The following is a 22397-nucleotide window of genomic DNA, read 5'->3' as shown; positions in this document are numbered from 1 at the left end:
ACAATGACTGCCAACTGTTTGTAGTTTGCAAAACAAACAGAAGATCAGAGGTCAACGCTTGGCAACTTGACGACTGTCAAAACTAAATACCGACTGGCTCATTGCCCGAAGTCTTAACAGGCAGAGATGAAAGTAGGGAAGAAAAAAAAAAAAAAAAAAGGACAGCGGTGCACAAAAGTATTTCAGTGACAACAAATCGGGGTTGAAAGCTGTTGAGGGTCAAAGGGAGAAACACACATGAGGACACTTCATCCTCTTACGGAGGGGTGCTAAAAAGTGGAAAAATTGTCACTTATATTTGCAGGGGACACTCAGAACACAAAATACTAAATCTGAATCTTTGATGAGAACTCAAATGCTCAAATTTTGGCATCATACAAGTCGTTGTCATATCACGACATTAAAGGCTTTTGATTTGATTGAGTTTATTAAATGTACAGGTGATGTTTTAAAGTCAGATTTTAACAACCTTTGCTTTAATGCAGGTAAAAAAAAAAAAAAAAAATAATAATCAAAAAGCCTGCCTCCGGGGGTCCAGCGTTCCTTTTGTTAAAGAGGCACGGTCAACTGGTTTCATTTTCCCCGGCACAAATGTATTCTAAAAAGCACTGCGTCGGCAAAAAGTCTACGATCAAAATGGTGGAACAGGGGTGGGCCACTTACGGTGAGGCCCTTGAGGGCATTTGATCCAGCCCACTATGCAATTATAAAACAAATGAAACCTAACTGGAGCTGCTATTTAAAAAAATAATAATAATAACTAAAGTGAGTGTAGCTACAAAACCGAAACTTCAAAAAAACACTCAAATGCCCCTCACAGAGAAGGAGAGAGGAAGTGGGTGGGACACCCCGACCAAGAAAATTAGTCACCAAAAAAAAAAAAAAAAAAAGGGTGGGGGGAGGGAGCGTCTCTGTGCCCATTGAGGTAATGTAAGACCGTAGTACCTTTGTGCTTGTCCCGTTTATGCCTTAGTGCCTGAAGGGGTCTTATTCTGGCTAGGGCTTGCTCTCGCTGGTTCATTAAAATGGTACCGGGGAAAACAATGGGGCCTGAGGGAGAAAGAAACTTTCACATGCATGCAACATCGCTCACAAATCAATGGGAAAAACAGCACAGGATAAATACGGCTACGCCACGAGCATGCACGCTCACAGGGATGGGGGGGGGGGGGAAGCGCAGGGGAAGTCACCGAAGCACCCAAGCTAGCGGCAGCACCTTCAAGATATTTGGAATGAAAGGAGATGAACGCATCGCTTGATATTCATGCTATTCACGCCATTCCAAACGCTCCCTGAGCCTACAAAGGGCGAGTGGATCGTCCCCGCAACGGGGGTGGTGCGCATCGCCTCGACTGCCATGGAGAAAACAAGAGACGGACAGTATATAGGAGGCCGACTCGCTAGAACGCGCCTTTACGTGCACCTCTGCGGCGTCGCGCGTCAGAAGAGGCCAGGCTGGGTCAAACGTGGTCGACGTATTGGCCACACCTCAATCAAGCGACGAGGTGGATGATAAGCTGAGGTCTTTTTTGGGAGGGTAGGGCGGGGAAGGAATTTTCAAAAGAACTATGAAATAATTTCAACGCGGCCCAAACACTTTTTGATGGAGGGCGCCGCACATAATGAAAGACCAAGATGATCCCTGACGAACTGTCAGACTTCTCATGGGGCGTTTTGGCCACCTCGCCTGACTTAAAGGATGGTCCGTCCCCGTCTGCCTCGACCTTATTCCTACCTCGTCCCTCCTCCAGCTTGTGTCGGCGGTTGATCCTTTGCCGTTTCTCCTCCTGCCGAATCTGAATGTGCTCCTCGATGTTCACTCCTGGAGGGGGGGGGACAGGCACAGCTGATGACAAAAAAAGGGAGGGGCGGTTGGAGGAGGGGGGAGCACAGCCCAGCCAGACAGATGCAGGATGGGAGGAGGAGAAGGAGCAGAGCAGAACAAAACAAGACACACGTCGATGAATGAATGAACGATGGAGAGACAAACAATGACTCAGCGCAACATGAGAACAAAAAGTGGTGACGCAGGCACATGGAATGCAGCAGAAAAGCAACAGGCAGCGCAGTGTGTACGGAAAAGGCTTAGAAACAACATTTGGTTTTCAATCATCCTTGTTCAAAGTGACCCCCTCGATCAGAGCCATTACGCAGGCGCCAACTGTGTCTAAGTGTTTTCTACAAATGAGTGTGAAGTGTACGCACCTGACACTCAACCCTTCCTGTCATGCAATTTTCTCAAGACTTCAAAGGAAATGGTGGCCTTTTTTCCCCCCGTAACGTGACAAAATCTCCTCAAATCCTTTGTTTCAATAAGTCATTTTTTTTCTAACAGCCTAATTCTTATTAATTTTTTTTTAAATACAATTACAAGTTATTTTGGGGAAAATTGAGTATGTACAGTATTATTTAGCACATCTTTCTAGATGTGTCTGCACCCCGAAAAATTTTTTTTTTTGACCTTCAACTTTGTATAAAACTGATTCTTTTCCTGACAAACAATTTTTTATAAAATGACTTTTTTTTCACGATGATGTATTTACAGCTTTACTTTGGGGGAAAAAAAAAAAAAAAAAAAAACATTCCCTTGTTCCCTTGAGAAAGCCTTTTTCAAGTGTTCCAAGGTGAGGAAAAGGCGTTACCTAGCAGGAGATCCAACGGGATCATCTCTTTGACGGCATCAAAGATGCCCCTCTGTCGAGCCTCCTGCCCATCCAGCTCCCTGGCACACGCCTTGCAGCAGCCGCACGCCGAGCACCCAGACTCTCCTGACCCACAGCCACAGATGCTAGTTGGACGAAAAAAATATATATACACATTACAAAAAGATTCCTAAGTCATTTGGAAGAGGAGGAATAGCTTTTAATCTGCATCCTCTTACCCGCCCGGAACTCTATCGGGCCGGCCGCTGCTGACACAGCTGGCACCGTAGCCCGTGCAGTCTCCGCACACGGTGCAAACCATGCACTGGTCCAACTTCCACTTGTGCATGCCGGGCTGACACATCATGCTCTTCTCTTCCTTCTCCTCCAGCTCGTCCTCCAGGTCCTCGTCCATAGCCGTGGCCATGTTCTCCACGCCGAACGCTGCAACGGACGATGACCGTGAAGCGCATTTCAAACGCGCGACGGCGTTTAACTGCTGCGTTTGCCCCACCTTTTCCGGCCTGGCTCAAGGCCCCCGTGTCTCTGCCGCACTGGCCCTTGTTGTTCACCCCGAACGTCCACACCTCCCCGCTCTTGGTCAGGACGCACGTGTGGGCCTTTCCCATCGCGACCTGGGTCACAACTTGCCCTTTCAGGTCGGTCACCTGGCCTGTCGAGTGGAGATGACCAAGATGGTGAGACAGAGTGTAAGAAAGTACTGTACAGTGAAATCCACAGATTCAAACAGAGTCATGCTCCTTTTATATTTCAATAAACAGCTGAAAGTACAACTGTGACTGTCCCGTTCACTTCACGTAAATTGGGGCACTTAAAAATTCAGATACCAATGTAATCCAGTGTAAAAAAAATACCAAATGAAACTCAAATAATGTGGAACTACTTTAAAAATATGCCTAATAGAATGCTTGTAGACAAATGCTGTCACCTTAATGTGTTCAAGAAACATTTCTGGTCTCAATAGGTGTTGTGCATTGGATAATATGTGAGTCACTCACATTTGAAAGATGTACGGGTGTGGTCAGTCATGCCCACAGATGTAAAATTGCGGCTGTGTGTTCTGTTTGTAATTATGAGTGTATCCCTTTAAGAGCGGAGGGGGCGGTGTCAGGTAAACGAGGAAGTAGAATAGAAGTAGGATGAGCAGCAGCTCGTGTTAAAAAAAGACGTTGGGCTGCGCTGGATCGGTTTTCATGTGCGCTGTGAGAGTGCGACAAATGCACAATTGCACAGTTGCGCAGCTTAGAGGGAACATTGGTCGAGACTACACAAAATAAGCGACGTCTTTCAACATCTATGTATTTCTACACGTAACAAATTTTACGCGCGCCATTTTTCGTGCTCGACTGTGGAGATTTGCGAGTGCGATGGCGCAGACGTGCCCGTCAAATCACAGTGACTGATATGTGCAAATAAGTTTCGCAAATTGTTCCAGTAAAGGGGCATTTGACTTCAGCGGATCGCGTGTAGCTTTCATCTTGATGAACTCACAAGAGCTGTCGCTGTAAATGGCGTCCTTCCCGAACATGTACAGCTCGCCGTCCTTGGTGACGATGCTGCTGCTGCCGTTGTTGCAAGCCGTGTACACCGCAATCTTGGTCTCTAATTTGATCATCTTCTTTGGCTTGTAAGGTTTGGGCTGTCGCCGGCTTTTGGCTGCACCGGGATTCAGGGGAAACGACGTCACGTTAACTTTGTTATCTTGCAATCTGATCCGCAATGACAGACAAACGTGGACGTCGCTCATACTCGACTCTCCATCTTCTCCTTTGCTTGCGGAACCGGTAAAGAAGACGCTTCCGTCTTCGGCCACTAACAACGCGTGGGAACCGTCGTGGCCGACGGAGAACTGAAGGATCTTGGGAGATTTGGTAACAGGAAGTTCCACCCATTTGCCAGCAGAAGGGCCTCCCTGCTTTATACCCAGGCTTTGATACTTTCCTGTGTAATAGATCTGACATGGCAGGATGAGAGGAGAGAAGTGAAAAAATACACATCTTGGAAAATGTTCTCGGACTTCAGTTTATCTCTGGAGCCAATATACTCAAACAATACCAGCATTTCGGCAACCCTACTCTGACCAAGTCTTAATAAGTGACCAAAAAGCAAACTGGCCTCCTCAAGTTATCTGGCAAGGCCTCACTCACACTGTGTCACACCCACTGCACAGAAGCAACGACACCCTCTACACACCCCTGATTAACTACATTATCATTGGCTTCCTTTTGTATGGGAAAAGTATGTTTAAACGCTTGACACAACATTTAGGTACACACACACATCTACAAACCCCAAATACAATGAAGTTAGGATGTTGTGCAAAATGAAAATAGAAGAAGAGTCCAATGATTTGCAAATTCTCTTCAACCTATATACAAATTAATACACAAAAAATACAAGATGTTTGTTTATTTGCAGATACACCCTCAATTTGAATTTAATCCCTGCAATTTTTCTTACAATTAAATCAAGACCAAAATGACAGCCACGGGTCAATGCGCCAATTTTGCATGTCGATCAAATCGGTGTATGAATTTTACATTGTGCACGTGTGCGGAATGATAAGTGTATGACTAAAATATATAGGATGTTGACTCTCACCTTCCCAGATGCAGTTTTCATCAGTGCGAATTCCCTCCCAGCTCCAAGCAACGCCGCCTCCTCATCAAAACCCGTGCCTGAGAGATCAACACGGGGTTGAGAGTTATCGCCTCACGGGGCCGTGATTCCTACTGGACAACATCATCGTACACACACCACAACTAGACAGCGATGCAGACTATATTTCTTTCAAGACAAGCCTTTACAGCCACCGTTGTGAGTTGTCTACCCGAACAAATAAATCCCTCACCTCAGATCGACACCTGTCACATATGTCATACCATAATTTCTCAAGCCAAATAAGTATCTTTATTTATTTGCAGATGAATCAAATTCTGCACATAAATTGGTCGGCTGGTGTGCCGTCCAGAAAAATAAAGGTCACCTTTATTTGAAAAATGACTAGAAAAGTAAGTCATGTCGGGGCCACAGAGCACCGTTTGAGTTAACAATCTGGCAGCTTCTGGAAAGAAGTTGTGCCTCAGCCTGGTGGTCCTGCACTGGAAGCTCAGTAGCCTCCTGCCCGAGTGGAGCAGATGGGTCATAGGGAGTAATACTGCATGCTGCCAAACAGTTCCTTCCACAATATATAAATGTGAATTATTATGAATATTTTCATTATTGGTCTTCTTCTTATTATTATTATTATTATCTTACGTGTTCCACCATCTTCATTAATATTGTGCATCAGTTTTTGTTCCAGGGAGCGACCAGACTTATTAGCGCCGAAGTGGACGTAATTTACTAGTAATATTTTTGAATATCTTAAATGAAAAATTGATCACTCTACTCACACCTGACAAATAAAATGGAGAGAACACTGACGTGACATACTTTATAGGCAATGCTGGAATTAATGTGTGTTGTGTAGTTTACAATAGCTACATTTACTTAACTTTAGCACTTAACCATTAATATTGTTTAATGTTATTCTGAAATGCGTTTAAAAGTACCCCACCTATCCCACCACAAGTTGAGAAAATCTCATATATATACACGTGTGTGCGTGTGAGTGTCCCTCCACTCACTGATAATGTGCAGATCCTTCTCGAGGTCAAAGAGGGAGATGCCGCAGGCATGCAGACACTTCCTTGCCAGCTTGAGCTGCAGTTCCTGCTGCAAGCTCGGGTCAGAGTTCAGAGCGTAGATGCGCACCACAAAACCATCCTGCTGCAGGCAAGCAACACCACACAATAACGTTAAAGGCAACATCTGAACATACCATTTGCAACCTAAAGGGACTTAATGGCTCTATTATGGGCTGCAAACTACTCACACCTGACAAATAAAAGGGAAGGAACATTAACACGACAATTAATGGGCAGTGCGTGTTGTGGGGTGTACAACAGCTGCATTTACTTAATTTTTACATTTGGTTGGAAATACAACATTAATTCCAGTGTGAAATTGATATTACTTTAACACTGTCGTGTTAAATTTAACCTCTCAACCACTTTTTCTCAAGAGATCTGGCCAAGACAGGCAGCAGCTAAAAACTCTTTGCCGTTACTAATTCCCTTCTGTGGTGGCTGCTGACTAAATTGCACTCAATTTTTTATCTAAAGTACTGTACACATTTTTACAATGTCTTTATATTTTTCTATACATTTTTAAAATACATTTACGGTATCTGAAGAGTGTTTGTTCACCCTTAAGACTTTGCACTCGGCCTTTAGTGGTAAATCTTAACAGTTCCGGCAATAAATTTCAGTACTCCATCAACACTTGGCAGGCAGCGAGGGACATAAAAGAATAATTCACCATGAGCGCCACTCGGCTTCCCGCTAAGCTGCTGTCATGTTGGAAGCACGACCGCAATGTCAGTTTCAGGATATAGATTTCACATGCTCCCCTTCCCCCCACCTGCATGGCAGCGCAGTGCTTATGCAGATACCTTGTGATATTAAACGCTGGCAAATATGCAACAATATCCGATCCGCTTTGCCACGCCGTGGCGCACGATAGCTCTCGGTGTAATAAATGACAAAATTACACGAAAAGACGGTTTGTACTAACATAAAGAGTGCATTGACTGCTGCTTTAATAGTAATTCAGTGTAATTTCGAATAAAAGTACACTCCCTTCGTATGTTTGGTATTTATTGGAGTTGTTGAGGAATTCCCATGATAATAACTTGGAAGAGCTCGAGACTCACATCTTTGCAGGCTGCTATTTGGTTGATGTGCTCTCCGTCCGTAAAGAGTATGTCCTGCCCATCCGAGTGTTGTCCTGCACAGAGGAACACGATTGTCAATATTCACGACTTAACGTTTGCGGTAGTTTGATCAATCTTGGTGGGCTACAAAATCAAGTCTCGCTTCGACAAGAAGCGAAAACCCAATGTGCAATACACGGAAGAGAGACATGGAATAAAGCAGGTAAATACACGTGTTTTTTTTTTTTTTTTTTTTTCTCAGAACCTGGCATTGTGACAGCCCCCTCAGGCTCCAGTGTCTCAGGATTGATCTTGATGGCCGACATACTGTGGTTACCGGTGTCCCGGTACAGCAAGTAGCCCTAAGGGAATATGGGCTTGTGTTTGTGATGCACTGAAAAACATTTTGCAGTCTAATATGCAGCTGCTGTTGCGTCAAAATGAGCCGAAATTACCTGAGCGAAGCCCAGCCATGACCTCTTCTCTGTACGATTCCTGATGCGGGATGTGGAGTTGTAAACATGCCCCTGGGGTAAAAAAAAAAAAAAAAAACTGAGTATCAGCAGGAAAAAAAAAAAAAACACACAAGCTAACATTTGAGGTGTAAAAGGGGAAAGCTAAATTTGAATCCGTTAGATTCAAATTAAGCAGAACCTCTTAAATTGAACAGATGTCCCTGAACTTGTGCTTAAACAGTTTGCCTCTAAAATACTACAGCATATTATATTTTATATTACAAGAAGAATGTCACTTCAACTCATCGAGCATCTAAACCATACGTACTATTTTCTTTAGGTCTTCAGTTGTTTTTTTTGGACCAAAGAGGAAACGTGAACTTGAACTGAACTTGTGATTTGGGAAACTGGCTTGCGGATTTCTATTCTAGTATCTCAGTACAATACGGCTACTATAAAAGGAAATCGCATGTATTATATATATATATCATGTATAATATATGTGCATGAATGAGAGGGGTGGAGGGGGAAGAGTGAAGCTCCAGGGAGAAGATATACTGAAGGCGGACAACTTCAAGTACTTGGGGTCAACAATACAGAGCAATGGAGAGTGTGGTAAGGGAGTGAAGAAACGGGTCCAAGCGGGGTTGGAACAGTTGGCGGAAGGTGTCTGCTGTTCTATGCGACAGAAGAGTCTCCGCTAGGATGAAGGGCAAAGTGTATAAAATGAGGACAGTTGGGGCTAGAGAGGAGGACGCACGAGATACGCTTGGATGGAAAAAGATGACACGCTGTGGGGAACCCTAACAGGACACGCCGAAAGGAAAAGAAGAAAAGCAAATCACATGTATCAACTAATTTAGTATCAAAAGGACCAACTCAATCTTTTGCTGTGTTGTGGTTTTACTGCAATGCCAAAACAAGCGAGCAGTAAAGAGGAAATGTGATGATGACAATGGAAAAGGAAAAGGTACTTATTGTGACATCAGAGAGCCGTTTGTCCTGGTTGCAAAATGGCTAATGGTAATGGCAAAATGTTTTTTTTTTTTTAATAAAGTGCAAAATGAACACAATGAATATCGTTCAACATCTCTGAACGGAATTTAGTGTTAACTTTAGAAGTTCCGCTGTAGAATTTGTTTTCGGTGCTACGTACCCTGACGGTACCGCTGTACCCCGAGCCCACTTTGTAGAGTCCGTCCTTGCACAACAGGTAGAGGAAGGATCCGTCCGTCTGCAGGAGGCAGCGCTCGTCTTCGTCGATGGTGACGCCCTTCAGCACCCATTTGTTCATCAAGGCGACGTGTTTGATGCCGTTTCCGAACCAATCCTGGATTTGGATCTTGCCCACCAAAACCGCTTGCACGCTCCTCTGCAGGGCGTTCAATATGGTGGGCACCTGGACCAAATCACATACGTAAGCTTATAGACATATAGTGACATTATGCGAAGCTATTATGGGATGCAAACGATGCTTCTGGCAGGTGCTGATGACTCATTTAAATAGCATTACAACCCGTAGTGTGAATTTTCCCTCTTCTCATTGTGCTCAACATCGTTATATCGTTATATCTCTCTCTCACACACGCGCCACCACGCACACGCACACAGACACACACAAACACACTTCCCGCCAGCCTGCTACTGCAATGACTCACAGTCTGGTCAGGGTTTTAAAACCCAGGAGGAAGAAATATAGCGGGTAGTCAGTGGGATGCAAATCGACGCTTTATGAGGTACACCTTAAAAAAAAAAAAAAAAAAAAAAATCTAGAGCATGGGATGTCAATATACGGCTCCCGGGCCAAAAACCGGCCCGCTCGGGCCTACAATCTGGCCCTCGGGATTAATGTGTGCCTTAAAATAGAATCACTGTTATTACGTAGTTACCACGCATACATTGTAGAGTACAACGTGAAGCAAAATATTCAAGAAATCTGAGGTTGCTTTGTAAAATGGTAAAAGGAATTCACAATATAAATATTTTCCTACTGAAGTTCAAACAAAGGGAAAAACATTATCATATCAGGTGTGCCTCTTTGACACCAAATTAGGCTCCATGACTACAAGGAGATTGACACTCAAGAGAACCAAGATGAGAGCAAACAAACATTCCATCTTTAAAAGTATAGTAATGCTTTCTTTTTTCTGCCATTAACTTTAATTTGTGAACTAGTGCGTCAAACATATTTATAATAAATTTTTGGGTTACTCTAATTACCAACATTGCAAAAACTGAAATACAGTACAAATCTTACAACCCACCGTGTGCCATTCTCATCGGCTTTCAAAAGAAATTATTTAACACTTTTACTGCGCCACACGAAGGTTCATTTAGGTGTAATTAATGATGAAGCCAGTGAGTACTACATGACCGCTCAAGAAAACCGGAGATTCGAAATGTTACGCTCAGAAGTGTGATGCAGATATGCTAACCAATTGTCCCCTTTGCGACTATCTGCCCACCCCATCAAATCTGAAATACAACAAGCAAAACTATCTTTTGTTTTCTGACTGTTCCAGAAAAGTTGTTCTGCATTCCAGCTCCACGACGAAGGAACGATAACTACCACCACCACAAACAAAATTCTCCATCCGCGACATGACCAGCTAGGTTGGGCGTAGATCCAGCGTCCACTCGCCCAACGACAACACCCACATCCACATCCATAATTGTGATGCCCACACTGTGGAATGTGTGGGCTCCCGCAAGTAGAAGCCACTCTAGGAACAATATTCAGGCTTTCTCGGTCATCATGGTAAGATATGAAGAAGGAAGAAGATGATTCTGATATAGGGCCGATGGATGCCATACTACTAAAACTGGATGTGAAGGAATTATATTAAATTGTGGGGGGAAAAAAAATGTGACGTTTCATGGAAGTGCATTATGCACTGGGTGACTATTTAGGGCATGTGACTGCCACTACTGGAGGAAATATGGTATAAATAAAGGATGTAGTCAGATGAAAGAGGACCAGTGACTTGGCAGAAGAGAAGAAATCATCAGGTGGGGTAAACTAATCAGCGAGGCGAGCCGGGTGACATTTTCCCAACTCAATTTGGACTGTCCACATTGCTGTAAATGAAATGCGCAAAGGAGGTCCACTGCGTTGTTTGCCGGTCACCAAAATTTGCATTTCCAGACATTTTGCCATGGTAATATTTTTCAGCCACCTGTATCGTCTGGCAGGCGTGGCTGCCGTTGTTGGTGAGGATGGCGGAGACGGCCTGCAGAATCTTGCCGGTGTCGCCCCAGGACACCACCAGGCTGAAGAGGCAGGCGCAGGACAGGGCAGTGATGGCCTGTCCCGTCGGGTCGTTGGGGCCCGTGCTTCGGACCGTGGTCTCCAGCAGCAGCTGGAAAAGGGACTCTGTTGGACAACATCCATGCAATTTGTGTTGGACATTTATGAGCAGGAAAACACCAATACTTGAGAGTACAGTATTTACAATCACAAAAGATGCTTGAAAACAAAAAAAAATATTACCCATTCAATACACAAGATTCGCAAAGAACAAATGCGTGTCCATCACGGACGACTAAAATGTATCCCACTGGACATTCTCTAATTGTTTACGAAAATATATTAAATATAGTCCTGAACAAATGTATTCCTTTATATGAAGTTTTATGTCACAACTTTGGCAATCACCAAATAATTTCTTCATGTTTCTCTCTATAATGGTTAATACATTAAAATGTAGACTCAATTCAACCAAAATTATATTTTCGATTGTTAAAATATATTTTTTGTAAATCAATTTTGAAATCTTTCTTTACTTGAACTATTTATGTCAAATTATTATTTTAATGTACATTCCTGATCCTCATTCATGTTCACAACATTGAGCGGTCACTGAAATTTAAACACCAGCTCGACTGTCTTCACATATTAATGACGAGACATATCACACATTTGTTAAATATTGAAATATTGTAAACCACAGCCAACCGTACCCATAAATATAGTTCAACCTAAATTGCATACAGATGCGAATGCGTGCATGAATGGTTGTTGAGATCCGCCCTGTGATTGGGCGGGTCAGAAAATGGATGGATGACTCTTTGATGAAGAAATGTCATAACTTTTTCAAAATTAAGGAGAGAATTCTTGCGCCATAACGCTGTTTCAAGTATTGTTAAAAACACACTAAACACGTCAAATTACAGCCTGTGTTCTACAAACTACAAAGTGCAGGCACACTGCAGGTTACCAAGTCGCATAAATGAGAACACGGTCGACACATTTTATTCCAATACAAAACATCGGCGTCGCCATTTCTCCAACATCCGTGAGGCTGATTTGCATGCGCACTCCTCACCCAGAACGTCGGGAGGCTCGGTCTGGAAACCCTCGGGCTGCTGCCCCTGCAGCATGTCCAACAAGGCCTGCAGACTGCGTAGGCACAGCGAGGGGTGCGAGAAGCGAGTCTCCTTGATCAGCTCAAAGACCCCACACAGGCCGATGCCGATGATCTACGGACACGCAGAAATTGGCGCTGAAAGCTCAACTACTTTCAAGTTATACTACGACTGTGCAGGCAATCACACATTTGTACTTCACTTTCTGTCAAAACTTAACTGGCTGATCCAAAAAAAAAAAAATCTTACTTATAAGGGATCGCTTACACCATCATCAATACACCATCAAAGATTGTAAAAAAAACTCCCAATTATGAACTTTGAAATCTTAGCTATGAAGATGTTCTCCAAAATATAGTGGAATTAGAGGACTTAGAATTGGACCAAAATTAATCAAAAAGTAATATAAAATGGCTTTTAATGATTAACATCAACCACGTAACATCAGATCAGATGTTGCGTGGCAAAAATTAACAGGGAAGCAGGAAACCACACTGGAACAAACGGCATATTAACCTGAGAGCATAATTAAAACTGGTGGAACTCATTTTCATGTGCCGAGTCGTCACACTGGAATTCAATTGACTGTGTGTTTACGTGCCTCGGTAGGGGCTGGCATTTTGCTTACCAACACAGTTCAAATGGGATCAGGAGTTGCTTTTTTAAAATGCACAACAGGTTTGAAAAACGTACGGCCGTGGTCAGTCATGTCTGCAGATATAAAGTTACGGGGGGGTGTGCTGTTTGTAATTATGAGTGTACCCCTTTAAGAGAGGAGGGGGGCGGTGTCAGGTAAACTAGGAAGTAGAAGTCGGCTGAGCAGAGACGTGTACTTCCGTGTTTAAAAAAAAAAAAAACGACATCAGGCAGTGGTTCACTGCGCTGGATGGGTTTTCACGTGCGCTGAGAGTTTGCGACAAGTGCGCAATGGTGCGGCTTAGAGGCAGCATTGTTCAAGACTACACAAAATAAGTGACATCTTTCAATATCTATGTATTTCTACTCGTAACAAATTTTATGTGTGTGATTTTTCGTGCTCGACTGAGCAGATTTGCAAGTGCGATGGTGCGCGGCCGCAAACGCATTAAAAAGAAAGTTGAGTATCTTAGCATGTGTGTGTGTGAACAATAGCGTCTACGTACCATGTTAGTCACAATTATCTAATAATATATTAGCTATCAGAAATAGCTATAATTATATGATTATGATTTCAAAAAATGATTGCAGTCAGCAGAATGGCCTGTTTTATTGATTAAATACAAATGAAGAAGACTGCATGCGTGTGCAGGTGTTACATCTAGCGGGTCATAACCAGTAATTGATGACTCAATTATGTTTTAACAGGATCTCGCCCCCACCCCCCATGTAAGATTCGTAGCTCCTCGTGAATGGAAATGAAAATCATTCAAAGGGAAAAGTGGGCCACAACGAGGTCTTTAATCGATAGGTAGGGATGAGAACGGTCTGGGAAAGTAATACCAAATACTACAATAGATTTCTTCAAATCAAATCAAATCAAATAAATAAATGGCCCCATAGGGAGTTCACAGCACAGCACGATGATAAAGGCTGGTCCTGACCTTTGGCAGCTTGATGGCCGGCTCGCGGTACTCCTCCTCCTCCTCACTATCGGAGTCACCGCTCTGCACCGAGCTCCTGGAGGCCAGCGCCAACGAGGCCTCCCTCTGCTGCCACTCCAGCACGCAGTGGCGAACGTTGCAGTAGACATTGAAAGCCGACGGGTTGCTGTGCAGCTTGATGTCGGGAACGCAGAGGGCGCCGTCAAAGCTCTCAACCTGCGGGAGCGAACAGGAGGTGAAGGGGTCAGTCGCAGTGGGAATGCTTCCTGAGGGTCAACATTTGTGGGAGTGGTACACTCTCACTAGGACTGGTAAATTCATAGATGAACAATGTTTGCAAATCATTGTACTCTTGTTTTTACTGAGGTTTAACAAAATGTCCCAAGTTCATTGTAATGGGGTTTGTATTTCTAAAAAATAATAAACTCATAATTACAGACAGGTGCGTTTAGGTCTGGAGACTAGATTTATGAGGCAGTGGAGTGTAATCGCAGTGCCATGCAGTACTTCTAAGAATGCCCATTAAATAATAATCAGGATGAGCACGCCGAATGATTGGCTTTCTCCACTGAGCCGGCGTTTTTAGCCGCAACCCCCCAAGGAGGAGGAAGAAGCTCAACGATCGCCTGCCAGTGGCTCTCACTGCCCTTTGGGCAAGCCCGTCACGTGAGGTGATGTCATCTGTTCGTTTGTGGGGTGGGGCGAGGTCATTCATACTCAGCTCAAAGCAACAGGGAGGGTATTAGTTGCATCTAGCGGGGCGTCTGCCGCACTCTTGCCTGTAGCACTTAGTGTCCATTCAAAGTGGAGGAGGCGTACCCATAAATCCGTATCGAAAATGTGGCCAGTCGGCCACTCTAAAAGAGCACAGCACTCTAAACTTGGCATATTTAAGAATAAAATGAGAGCTTGAACGCAATAGAACCTCCAAATTTGTACATAATGTGTGCCAGAATACCGGTCAACCGCAATTTTCCCCATGGGAAGTCATGGAAAGAGAAATAGACCGTTCCAGTATCAAATTGTCACATCATAAAAACTTCAATAACAGGAGACAACTTCGAGGGATCATTTTTCGAAGTCACTAACTGTTTGATATCATGTATAAAATGAGGACATTTTAAAAAAAACAATAATTTTTTTTTTATTTTTTACGGCTCTCAACGTACTCGTGTGCAAAAGAAAAAAACGTAACTCTACTTTGAGAAACCACTCGAGAAGTAGCACACGTGCCTCATTCTTCAGCATCTTGTGCAGAGGTTGGTGGACGTGTCCCAAAAAGAAAACATCACCCTCAGTCAGCTTCGACTTAATTATTTTGATAGGTTGAACAGACAAGATTCAAACTGCATGGTTCAACTAACAATTGTGATTGTTTGAAGGTAGGTAGGGATGTGCGCTAAATAACGTACACGTAACGTAGACTATCCAAATATGGCCTCGAGAGTTGGACTTTACCGACCAATTGCGATAATGCTTGTTGATGACATCATACCTCCCTAGGCTCAGTGTTGCACTGGCTTCAAGGAGAGACCACTGACAAGGACGGACTGTTCAGAAAAACATGGTCCCAAGCCACGGAGTTGGACTTCAAATCTACGTGTCAAGTGACAGCTCCTGCAAACAAAGCTACATGAGAAATCAAAATGATACTCTCAACCCAAAGGCCCAGGTTACGTTCGCACATGGGAGGGAAAAGAAAAGTTGCCCTACTTCCCAACCACGGGACTCGATTTCACGGGCCTTTTCAAAGAGCACTCCGTTTGACATAAAGAGCAAACATTGGAATGACATTACAAAAGCCAGAGCCATAAACATAGACGTGGTCCCAACTGAACGCAGCGGGTCTCAAGATGTGATTTGAAACCGGGATCTGGGCGTGCTGAGAGACAAGTCATTTAATGAGACAGAAATGTCGAAATTATACACCGTAGCCTGCTGCAAAAGCAAGTTGATGAAAACCTTTACGAATTCAAGTACTTCACAGCTAAATCTGGCTTCTTGTTGAGTGGCTGCATGGAGCCTAATGTCACCCTCGCGATCAATTTCATAACAGAAGTGATAGCAAAAGCATGTTAGGATGCACTGGAACACGGCTGCTCAATGGGTCGATTGCAGGGGCGGCATGCCAAAAAAAAAAAAAAGACGTCAGTCAATATTCCATCTAAACTGCGTGCGTGCGCAATTGTGCACCACTGACGCACTCTTCACAGATATTCTGCGTTGCGCGCATTAAAAAAAAAAAAAAACAATGCAAATTGAAAGTATAACATCCAGCTATTCAGTTTGTGGCATTTTGCAATATGATTCAATGAGTGAGGGATGACTGGTTGTCACATCCAACGGCACAATTCACATGCATACTTTAAAAAATTATCCACTGGTTTCTTTTAGGCAGCACACGGAATTTTCTGTAACAACAACCGCTGCTCTGCCACACTCTTTCTCCTAGTTTCCTTTACACCCGCCCAACGTCATCCCCGTCTACCCCCACCCTGTTCTGTAACACGTACACTCATAATTACAAATGTTACAGTACTTACGCAGCCCATCAATGTGTTTTATAATGACAGCGTCCACATTCTGGGCAACGTAGACCAAAGACGAGCTAGACATGCTGCTTCTGTTTACTTTCGATATTAATGGAGAAAGTTAAAAAAGAACTTCTGTTGTTTTAAAATGCAATGACTGTCGGAGTATGAGAATAATCGAAGAAAATGTGGTTTAACTGGATGAGATTTCCTCTTTTCTGAGTGGGAAAGTCTGGTCTGAAGCCAAAGTAGAAAGTGCAGGATGAGATGGTGCGTCATTTTAAAGTTCCACCTCGGCACAGCCTGATCCAAGATGATAGCACAGACTATACAGTGCACAAAAAGCTAATTCTGTATTTTAAATACAGGAAGCAACATAATATTAACCTTCAAACGGTTTGGGAGCAAAATATAAAAATGGAATGTGCAACTTCAGACACAGCTCAACAATGTCTAAATACAATAAATTAAATCTTTGCGAAATAAATTAAGCCCAATTCAGCCACAAGAATCGGTCTTTGCTTACACTTGTGAAACAGCACATTAGTTGGCAATTAAATCAAAAAGCGCAACATGATTTTGGAAGTTCCCAGAGGTGTTTTGTAGGCTGAAACATGGACATTTTGGATGGACACGAATGATGGAACCGTGCCGTAGCAGTTTTTCGTAGTCTGGAAGGTGAACGAGAGGAGTCGTGCGACAGTAGAAGTCTCGCTGACGGACCAAAAACAAGCAGATCACCCAAGCGATCATGCGTTAGATATGAATAAAAGCAGCTGAGGAAATAGCGGTCAACGTAAAGAGCGAATGTTGCGTTTCTTAAACATACCTAAATTAAAGTCAAGTATATTACATTAAAACTACTATATTTTTTGTTTACCCCCCCAAAAAAAAACGCAAATGTAGTGTGTTACTTTTGTTCAACCAATTTGACAAAATGACTATTTATTAATTTAATTTTACAATGAACGAGGTCTAATATTAGCCACATTTGTCGAGAACACATTAGTACACGTGTTCAAACATGTGACGCCGCTGGCAAGAGCTGCAATCACATGGCAACATTCCCGTCACTTGAAGTGTAAACCAAAGAATACGTTGATTTGTTCATAAGAGACTTTGTTTTGTTTTTTTTTACTTAGGTACTTAACTGTAACCGCAATCTTTTTATACCCTCAGAACACATGTTCAATTCTCTGAGAAGGCATGCAGTTTCTTCCTTGAATTTAGCTCTTTGTTGTTGTTGTTGTTTTCCTTTCGGCTTGTCCCTTTCGGGGTCACCACAGCGTATGCATGTATATGTTTGGCACAATTTTTACGCCGGATGCCCTTCCTGACACAACCCTTCTCAGGGAGTTGAGGCCCCAGTGGGATACGAACCCACAAGCCCTGGTTTACCAAACCAGTGCTCTAACCACTGAGCTACGGGGCCTCTTTGGATTCAAATAATGTTAATTTGCAATTTAATTAATTTTCTAGGTACATCAACATTGTTTTACAGTTATTTAAGCAGCTCCTTTACAGCGTTAGTGGCAAAAACTGTGCCGTGAAGGCCGTTTCCGTACTGATAGAGGATGTCGTCTGTCTGACATCACACATCTTTCAAAAATTCAAAAATGTATATTAAGAAGCACGTCGGCACTGCACATACTGCATCCTCAGCCTTTGCAAGATGAGGAGGAAGCTGCAGGTGGCCGTCTGCATATTTTATATGCAAACTTGTGAACGCCGAACCGTGAACACGTGGGGTTCACTGGATATGAACGAGCAAGAATCTGAGATATCAGAGAAGCGACTCTTGTTCTGAATCCCAGGTCAGTCTGTGCACAAGTAAAGAAGGTGACAAAACGGTCGAGGGGAGGTGCCGCCACAATTCCCTGGCGGGCCGACCTTGATCACAGGACAGACAAATCCAACATGGCTGCCAGTACGCTAGCCACAGTTTTATACCTGCGTGCCCATTTCTACCCCAACGCAATTTCAATATTATATCATGTCTTGCTTAAAGAGGAAGTCCGGTCGTTGAATTAACAATGTATCAGATAGGTCATGTCATATTATAATGGTGTTTTGAGAAGATCTTCATCGCCAGTTACAAATTTTCATGGGCAACGCCATTTTGGCGAGTCACATGACCTACGTGCACGGTTGTGACGTATTACGGGCTTAAACAAAGGCTCGCTTACGTTGTGACACAATTATGACCAGCTGATCAACCGATACTACTATTTCTTCATCAGATGGGGATACATCCGAGAAATCAGGGTGAAAATTCGTAATTGCCGATAAACATCTTCGCAAGTTACCATTAAATATCGGATTAACCTCATATTTTCAAGGTGCACTACATATGACACGACAAATCTGATACATTGTTAATCCAACGACCGGACTTCCCCTTTCTAATGCACCTGTTGGATGTACTGAACTGTTGGGCCAATCGCAAGTCTAGATTTCGTTACCATGACGACCAGCAGTTAGGTCACTGAAAAGCCAAAAAAACGTCTTCTACTTGCAGGGGTTGAGTACAGAGTGTAGAAACAAAGCGAGTGCCCGGAAAAACAATAAAATCATTGTCACTCGTGGCGGCGGCAGATCATCATAGTGGGCTACGCTGTGTGTATGTGGCGCATGGACACAAACACACCTCCGCCATTACGTCAAGAAGCAATCAACAAATATGTATGACCAGACAGTTTCAACAGGACACGGATTAATTCAATTTCCACTAATTGCCAAAAGGTGGAAAAATTCCTCATTCCTAAAAAGTGGAAAATGAAAAAGTTAACCAGTTTGTGTTTAATCAGGACTAAAACAAATGTTCAGTTAGCAAACAGTCAGAATTCAGAAAATCTCAACAGTAAATCTTCTCAGATTGTTCAATGAGAGCAAAATATGGTTTTTGGGAAAGAATGGTTAAAAAAGAAAAAAAATGAAATCTAATCTTTTACAGACCAAAGCAGTAACCGAATCGTAATCACTGTCTGTGTTTATCCATGTTCTGTACTGTCAGTTTGAGATTAATGGCATGTTTTTGAATGAAGGGATGATGATTTCAAAAAAATGTTTCAATTCTTTGATCATTAAATCATTCAGCCATTTTCCATCCCGCTTGACGTCACCTATCCCAGCTATCTTCAGGCGAGTGGCGGAGTCAACCCTAAAGCTAGCCAGCCAATCGCAGGGCACAGAGAAACAAACAACCATTTCCACTCACAATCATACCTATGGACAATTTTGAGTCTTCTATTACTGCATATTTGGGGGATGTGGGAGCAAACCAGAGGTATCCGCAGAAAACCCACACAGCCACAGGGAGAACATGCAAGCTCCACACAGGCAAGGGCGGATTTGAACTCGGGTGATTAGAACTGTGGGGCAGATGTACCAACCGGTTGACCACCATGGCGCTGATTCACTGATTGTTAAAAATTAATCAATAAATGAACAAATACATTTGATTGTTACTATTAAGCCAATCATCAGTTCCAGCTTTAGTCTGCAGAGACAACAAGTCCCCCCCCCCCATTTTCCTCGAGTACTGACAACATGCCCCCACCCCCTTTTCGATGGAGGAGTTGGAGCCAGGCAACTGTTGCTGCGGCGATGCAGAACACATCCGGTTGCTTGGCAACAAGCCGTCACTAACAGGAGCCACTTAAGGACCCCCCCCCCCATTCCCCCCCCAGTATGTTTTGTATTGTGCTTCTGAGTGTTTTGCCCCAAAGACCGTTTTCATCACGAAGCCTCCACTCGTGAATTACGAGAGCTTTTTTTTTTTATTATTATTTATTTATTTAATGTGAACAAACATAATGAGGACTTTTTGAACAGATGCGCGTCACTTACTTTTGTCCTTGATTTGACTTTGGACTTCACCTTTTGTCGCCTTTTCAGCTTCTTCTTGTTCAAGGCCTTCTTTCCCCTGAAAGAAACAAAATCGTCCGTCACGAGGAATCTCCATTGAGCAGGGGTGGGGAAACTCGCGGGAGGTGGGCTTTTTACGGCCCCTGAGAGCATTTGAGCCAACAGACCATATAATTCTAAACACACACGAAAAAAAAAACTTGGAAGACTGCTGTAAAAGAAAAATAAATGTTATCCTTCAAATACATAATCATGAGGGGTGGGGTTTTGTAGGACCCAGTAGGACTTAATAAATTTTAAATAGCCGCTGGCAAGATAAATTCAGAGAGTCATGTGTGCAAACACCACCAGTTAAATGGCTTTTTTATGTTTTCAACATTATGACTTTCTTTACAATCCAGGAAAGAATTATGTTTATGTTTTGTAGCAGAGACGGGCATACAATAATAATCAATCAGTTACAAGTCATCATTGTAATAAATTATGTGGGAAATTGTTCCTTCAATTTCATGTCCGGTATTCGATTTGTAAAAGTCTATAACATTGAAACAAGCAACATTTGAGGCAATAAAAGTTCAAATTTATTGTTTCACTATTATTCATCGACCCCAGAGGAAATCGAGGCATTGTAGTCAAACTCGCATTTCAAATTTTGAGTAAATGAAAGTTTTGGTGACTGGGGGGCAAAATAATGAGTTCACTTTTGGTTTGAGTCACACAGCAGCATTCCAAGTCAAAGTCTTACTGTACATATTAAACAGTGTATTTGTGCCTTTGTCAGTGAAAATATGAACTTGAACTCAAAATTTACCAACTACTATAAAGATGAGTCTACTTTATGTAACCGACACCATTGCCATGTTCATTTTCCCACCCGACAACACCTACTACACTAAAAAAAGGTCAATTAAACCTAATGTGGGTCAAAAAGCACATACACGCTTTTAAACACTTCCATTACCCAAGCCGCTCAACCTCACAAGTGTCACGGGAAAGCTGGAGCCTGTACCAACTGGCTTCGTGCGAATGGCGGACTACAGTCTGAACTGGTCACCGGTCAAGTCGCGGGGCAGACAGCGACAGCATCACTGAGCGGGAATCGATCCCACGGCGCCCGCACGAAAGTCAGGCGTGTGTACCACTACACCATCAGTGACTCCAATTTCTATTATTTTACGCCAAAATGTCTTTTTTCCCCCCCCTTGCCTTCACTGAAAACTACTCATCTCCTATCTCGTATTTGTTCCTATCTTCCTTCCACCTCAGCCCTCTTTTATTCAACCATTGCTAACCGCCTTCATCCCCCCCCCCAAGACCCACTTTTAATTTTACATCCTTCCTTGGTTACGAACTACTTTTCTACCTTCCATCCTTTACCTTCATGCACCCTTGTCTGCCTTCCTTCCACGCTGTGTGCCATTCCCCTCCAAATGTGCTTTTTCCTTCCTTTCTGCCTTCCCTCAGACGTCCATTTTTGTTTTGTATACTTCTTTCCTTCCTCACTTAAAACTACTATTCTACTTCGTTCACGATGAGTATCCAATATTTTGCTGGATTCAACTTTCTGTTCTTGACTGAAATTATTTGCCATTATCAGGGCACCTGTAGAAAAGTAAAGACAACCGTGTTGAGCTGACCTGTGCCCACATTTTCCCCATCCTTTAGGAAATTTAGCATGACTGCGTTTTACTCATCAAACTTGAATATAAGAATAATCTCTTTTCTTAATGTAAGAGCAGAAGAGCATAGTGGGTGAGGATGCTGCAATGACCCAGCTCGTCTCCAACCTGACTGACAATAAATGACGTAACTCTATTACCCGGCGCTTAGGCCCTAAAAAAAAAAAAAAAAAAAAAAAAGAAGAAGAAATGCCACTTGAGAGCAGCCACTTCCTGCTCCACGCACAAAAATATACGCAGACTTTTCATCGTATCACTGTCATTATTATGACTCTCCTTCCAAATAAAAATAAAATAAAAATGACACGAGACGAAACAAGTAAGGTTGCACTCATGTGAGCTGACGTGAGGCTAGCTGGCAGGCTAGCTAGCTAGCTAGCTACAGAAAGAGTGACGCCGTTGGGCCTAAACACACAAGAATGGCCAGAACTGAAGTAACAATTTATCTCCTGGATAGTTCGTCATATAGTTGTACACATTTGGTGGGTTTGCGCTGCGTCG

The 22397-nt window shown here is 43.1% G+C and overlaps 1 protein-coding gene across 13 annotated transcripts in view; it reads right to left on the bottom strand.

The window, feature by feature from the left end:
* mycbp2 (MYC binding protein 2) overlaps positions 1-22397 on the bottom strand; it is a 67165-nt gene that overhangs the window by 43596 nt on the left and 1172 nt on the right. For 6 of the 13 annotated variants that reach the window (XM_061842703.1, XM_061842711.1, XM_061842706.1 and 3 more), the window contains exons 2-18: positions 20200-20275; positions 13820-14035; positions 12200-12353; positions 11051-11247; positions 9031-9273; positions 7875-7946; positions 7685-7781; positions 7420-7493; positions 6293-6434; positions 5265-5341; positions 4413-4617; positions 4155-4319; positions 3157-3315; positions 2882-3086; positions 2643-2788; positions 1736-1846; positions 946-1050 (exon numbers count right to left, since the gene is read on the bottom strand). In XM_061842703.1, the coding sequence (XP_061698687.1) occupies positions 946-1050; positions 1736-1846; positions 2643-2788; positions 2882-3086; positions 3157-3315; positions 4155-4319; positions 4413-4617; positions 5265-5341; positions 6293-6434; positions 7420-7493; positions 7685-7781; positions 7875-7946; positions 9031-9273; positions 11051-11247; positions 12200-12353; positions 13820-14035; positions 20200-20275 (2444 nt within the window). The remainder of the gene's footprint in view (positions 1-945; positions 1051-1735; positions 1847-2642; positions 2789-2881; positions 3087-3156; positions 3316-4154; positions 4320-4412; positions 4618-5264; positions 5342-6292; positions 6435-7419; positions 7494-7684; positions 7782-7874; positions 7947-9030; positions 9274-11050; positions 11248-12199; positions 12354-13819; positions 14036-20199; positions 20276-22397) is intronic. The other 7 variants (XM_061842704.1, XM_061842715.1, XM_061842716.1 and 4 more) reach the window with 5 other exon arrangements.

This window comes from Syngnathoides biaculeatus, chromosome 14, assembly GCF_019802595.1.
Source record: "Syngnathoides biaculeatus isolate LvHL_M chromosome 14, ASM1980259v1, whole genome shotgun sequence".
Lineage (NCBI taxonomy): Eukaryota > Metazoa > Chordata > Actinopteri > Syngnathiformes > Syngnathidae > Syngnathoides > Syngnathoides biaculeatus.
This window is presented reverse-complemented; position numbering and strand designations above follow the sequence as displayed.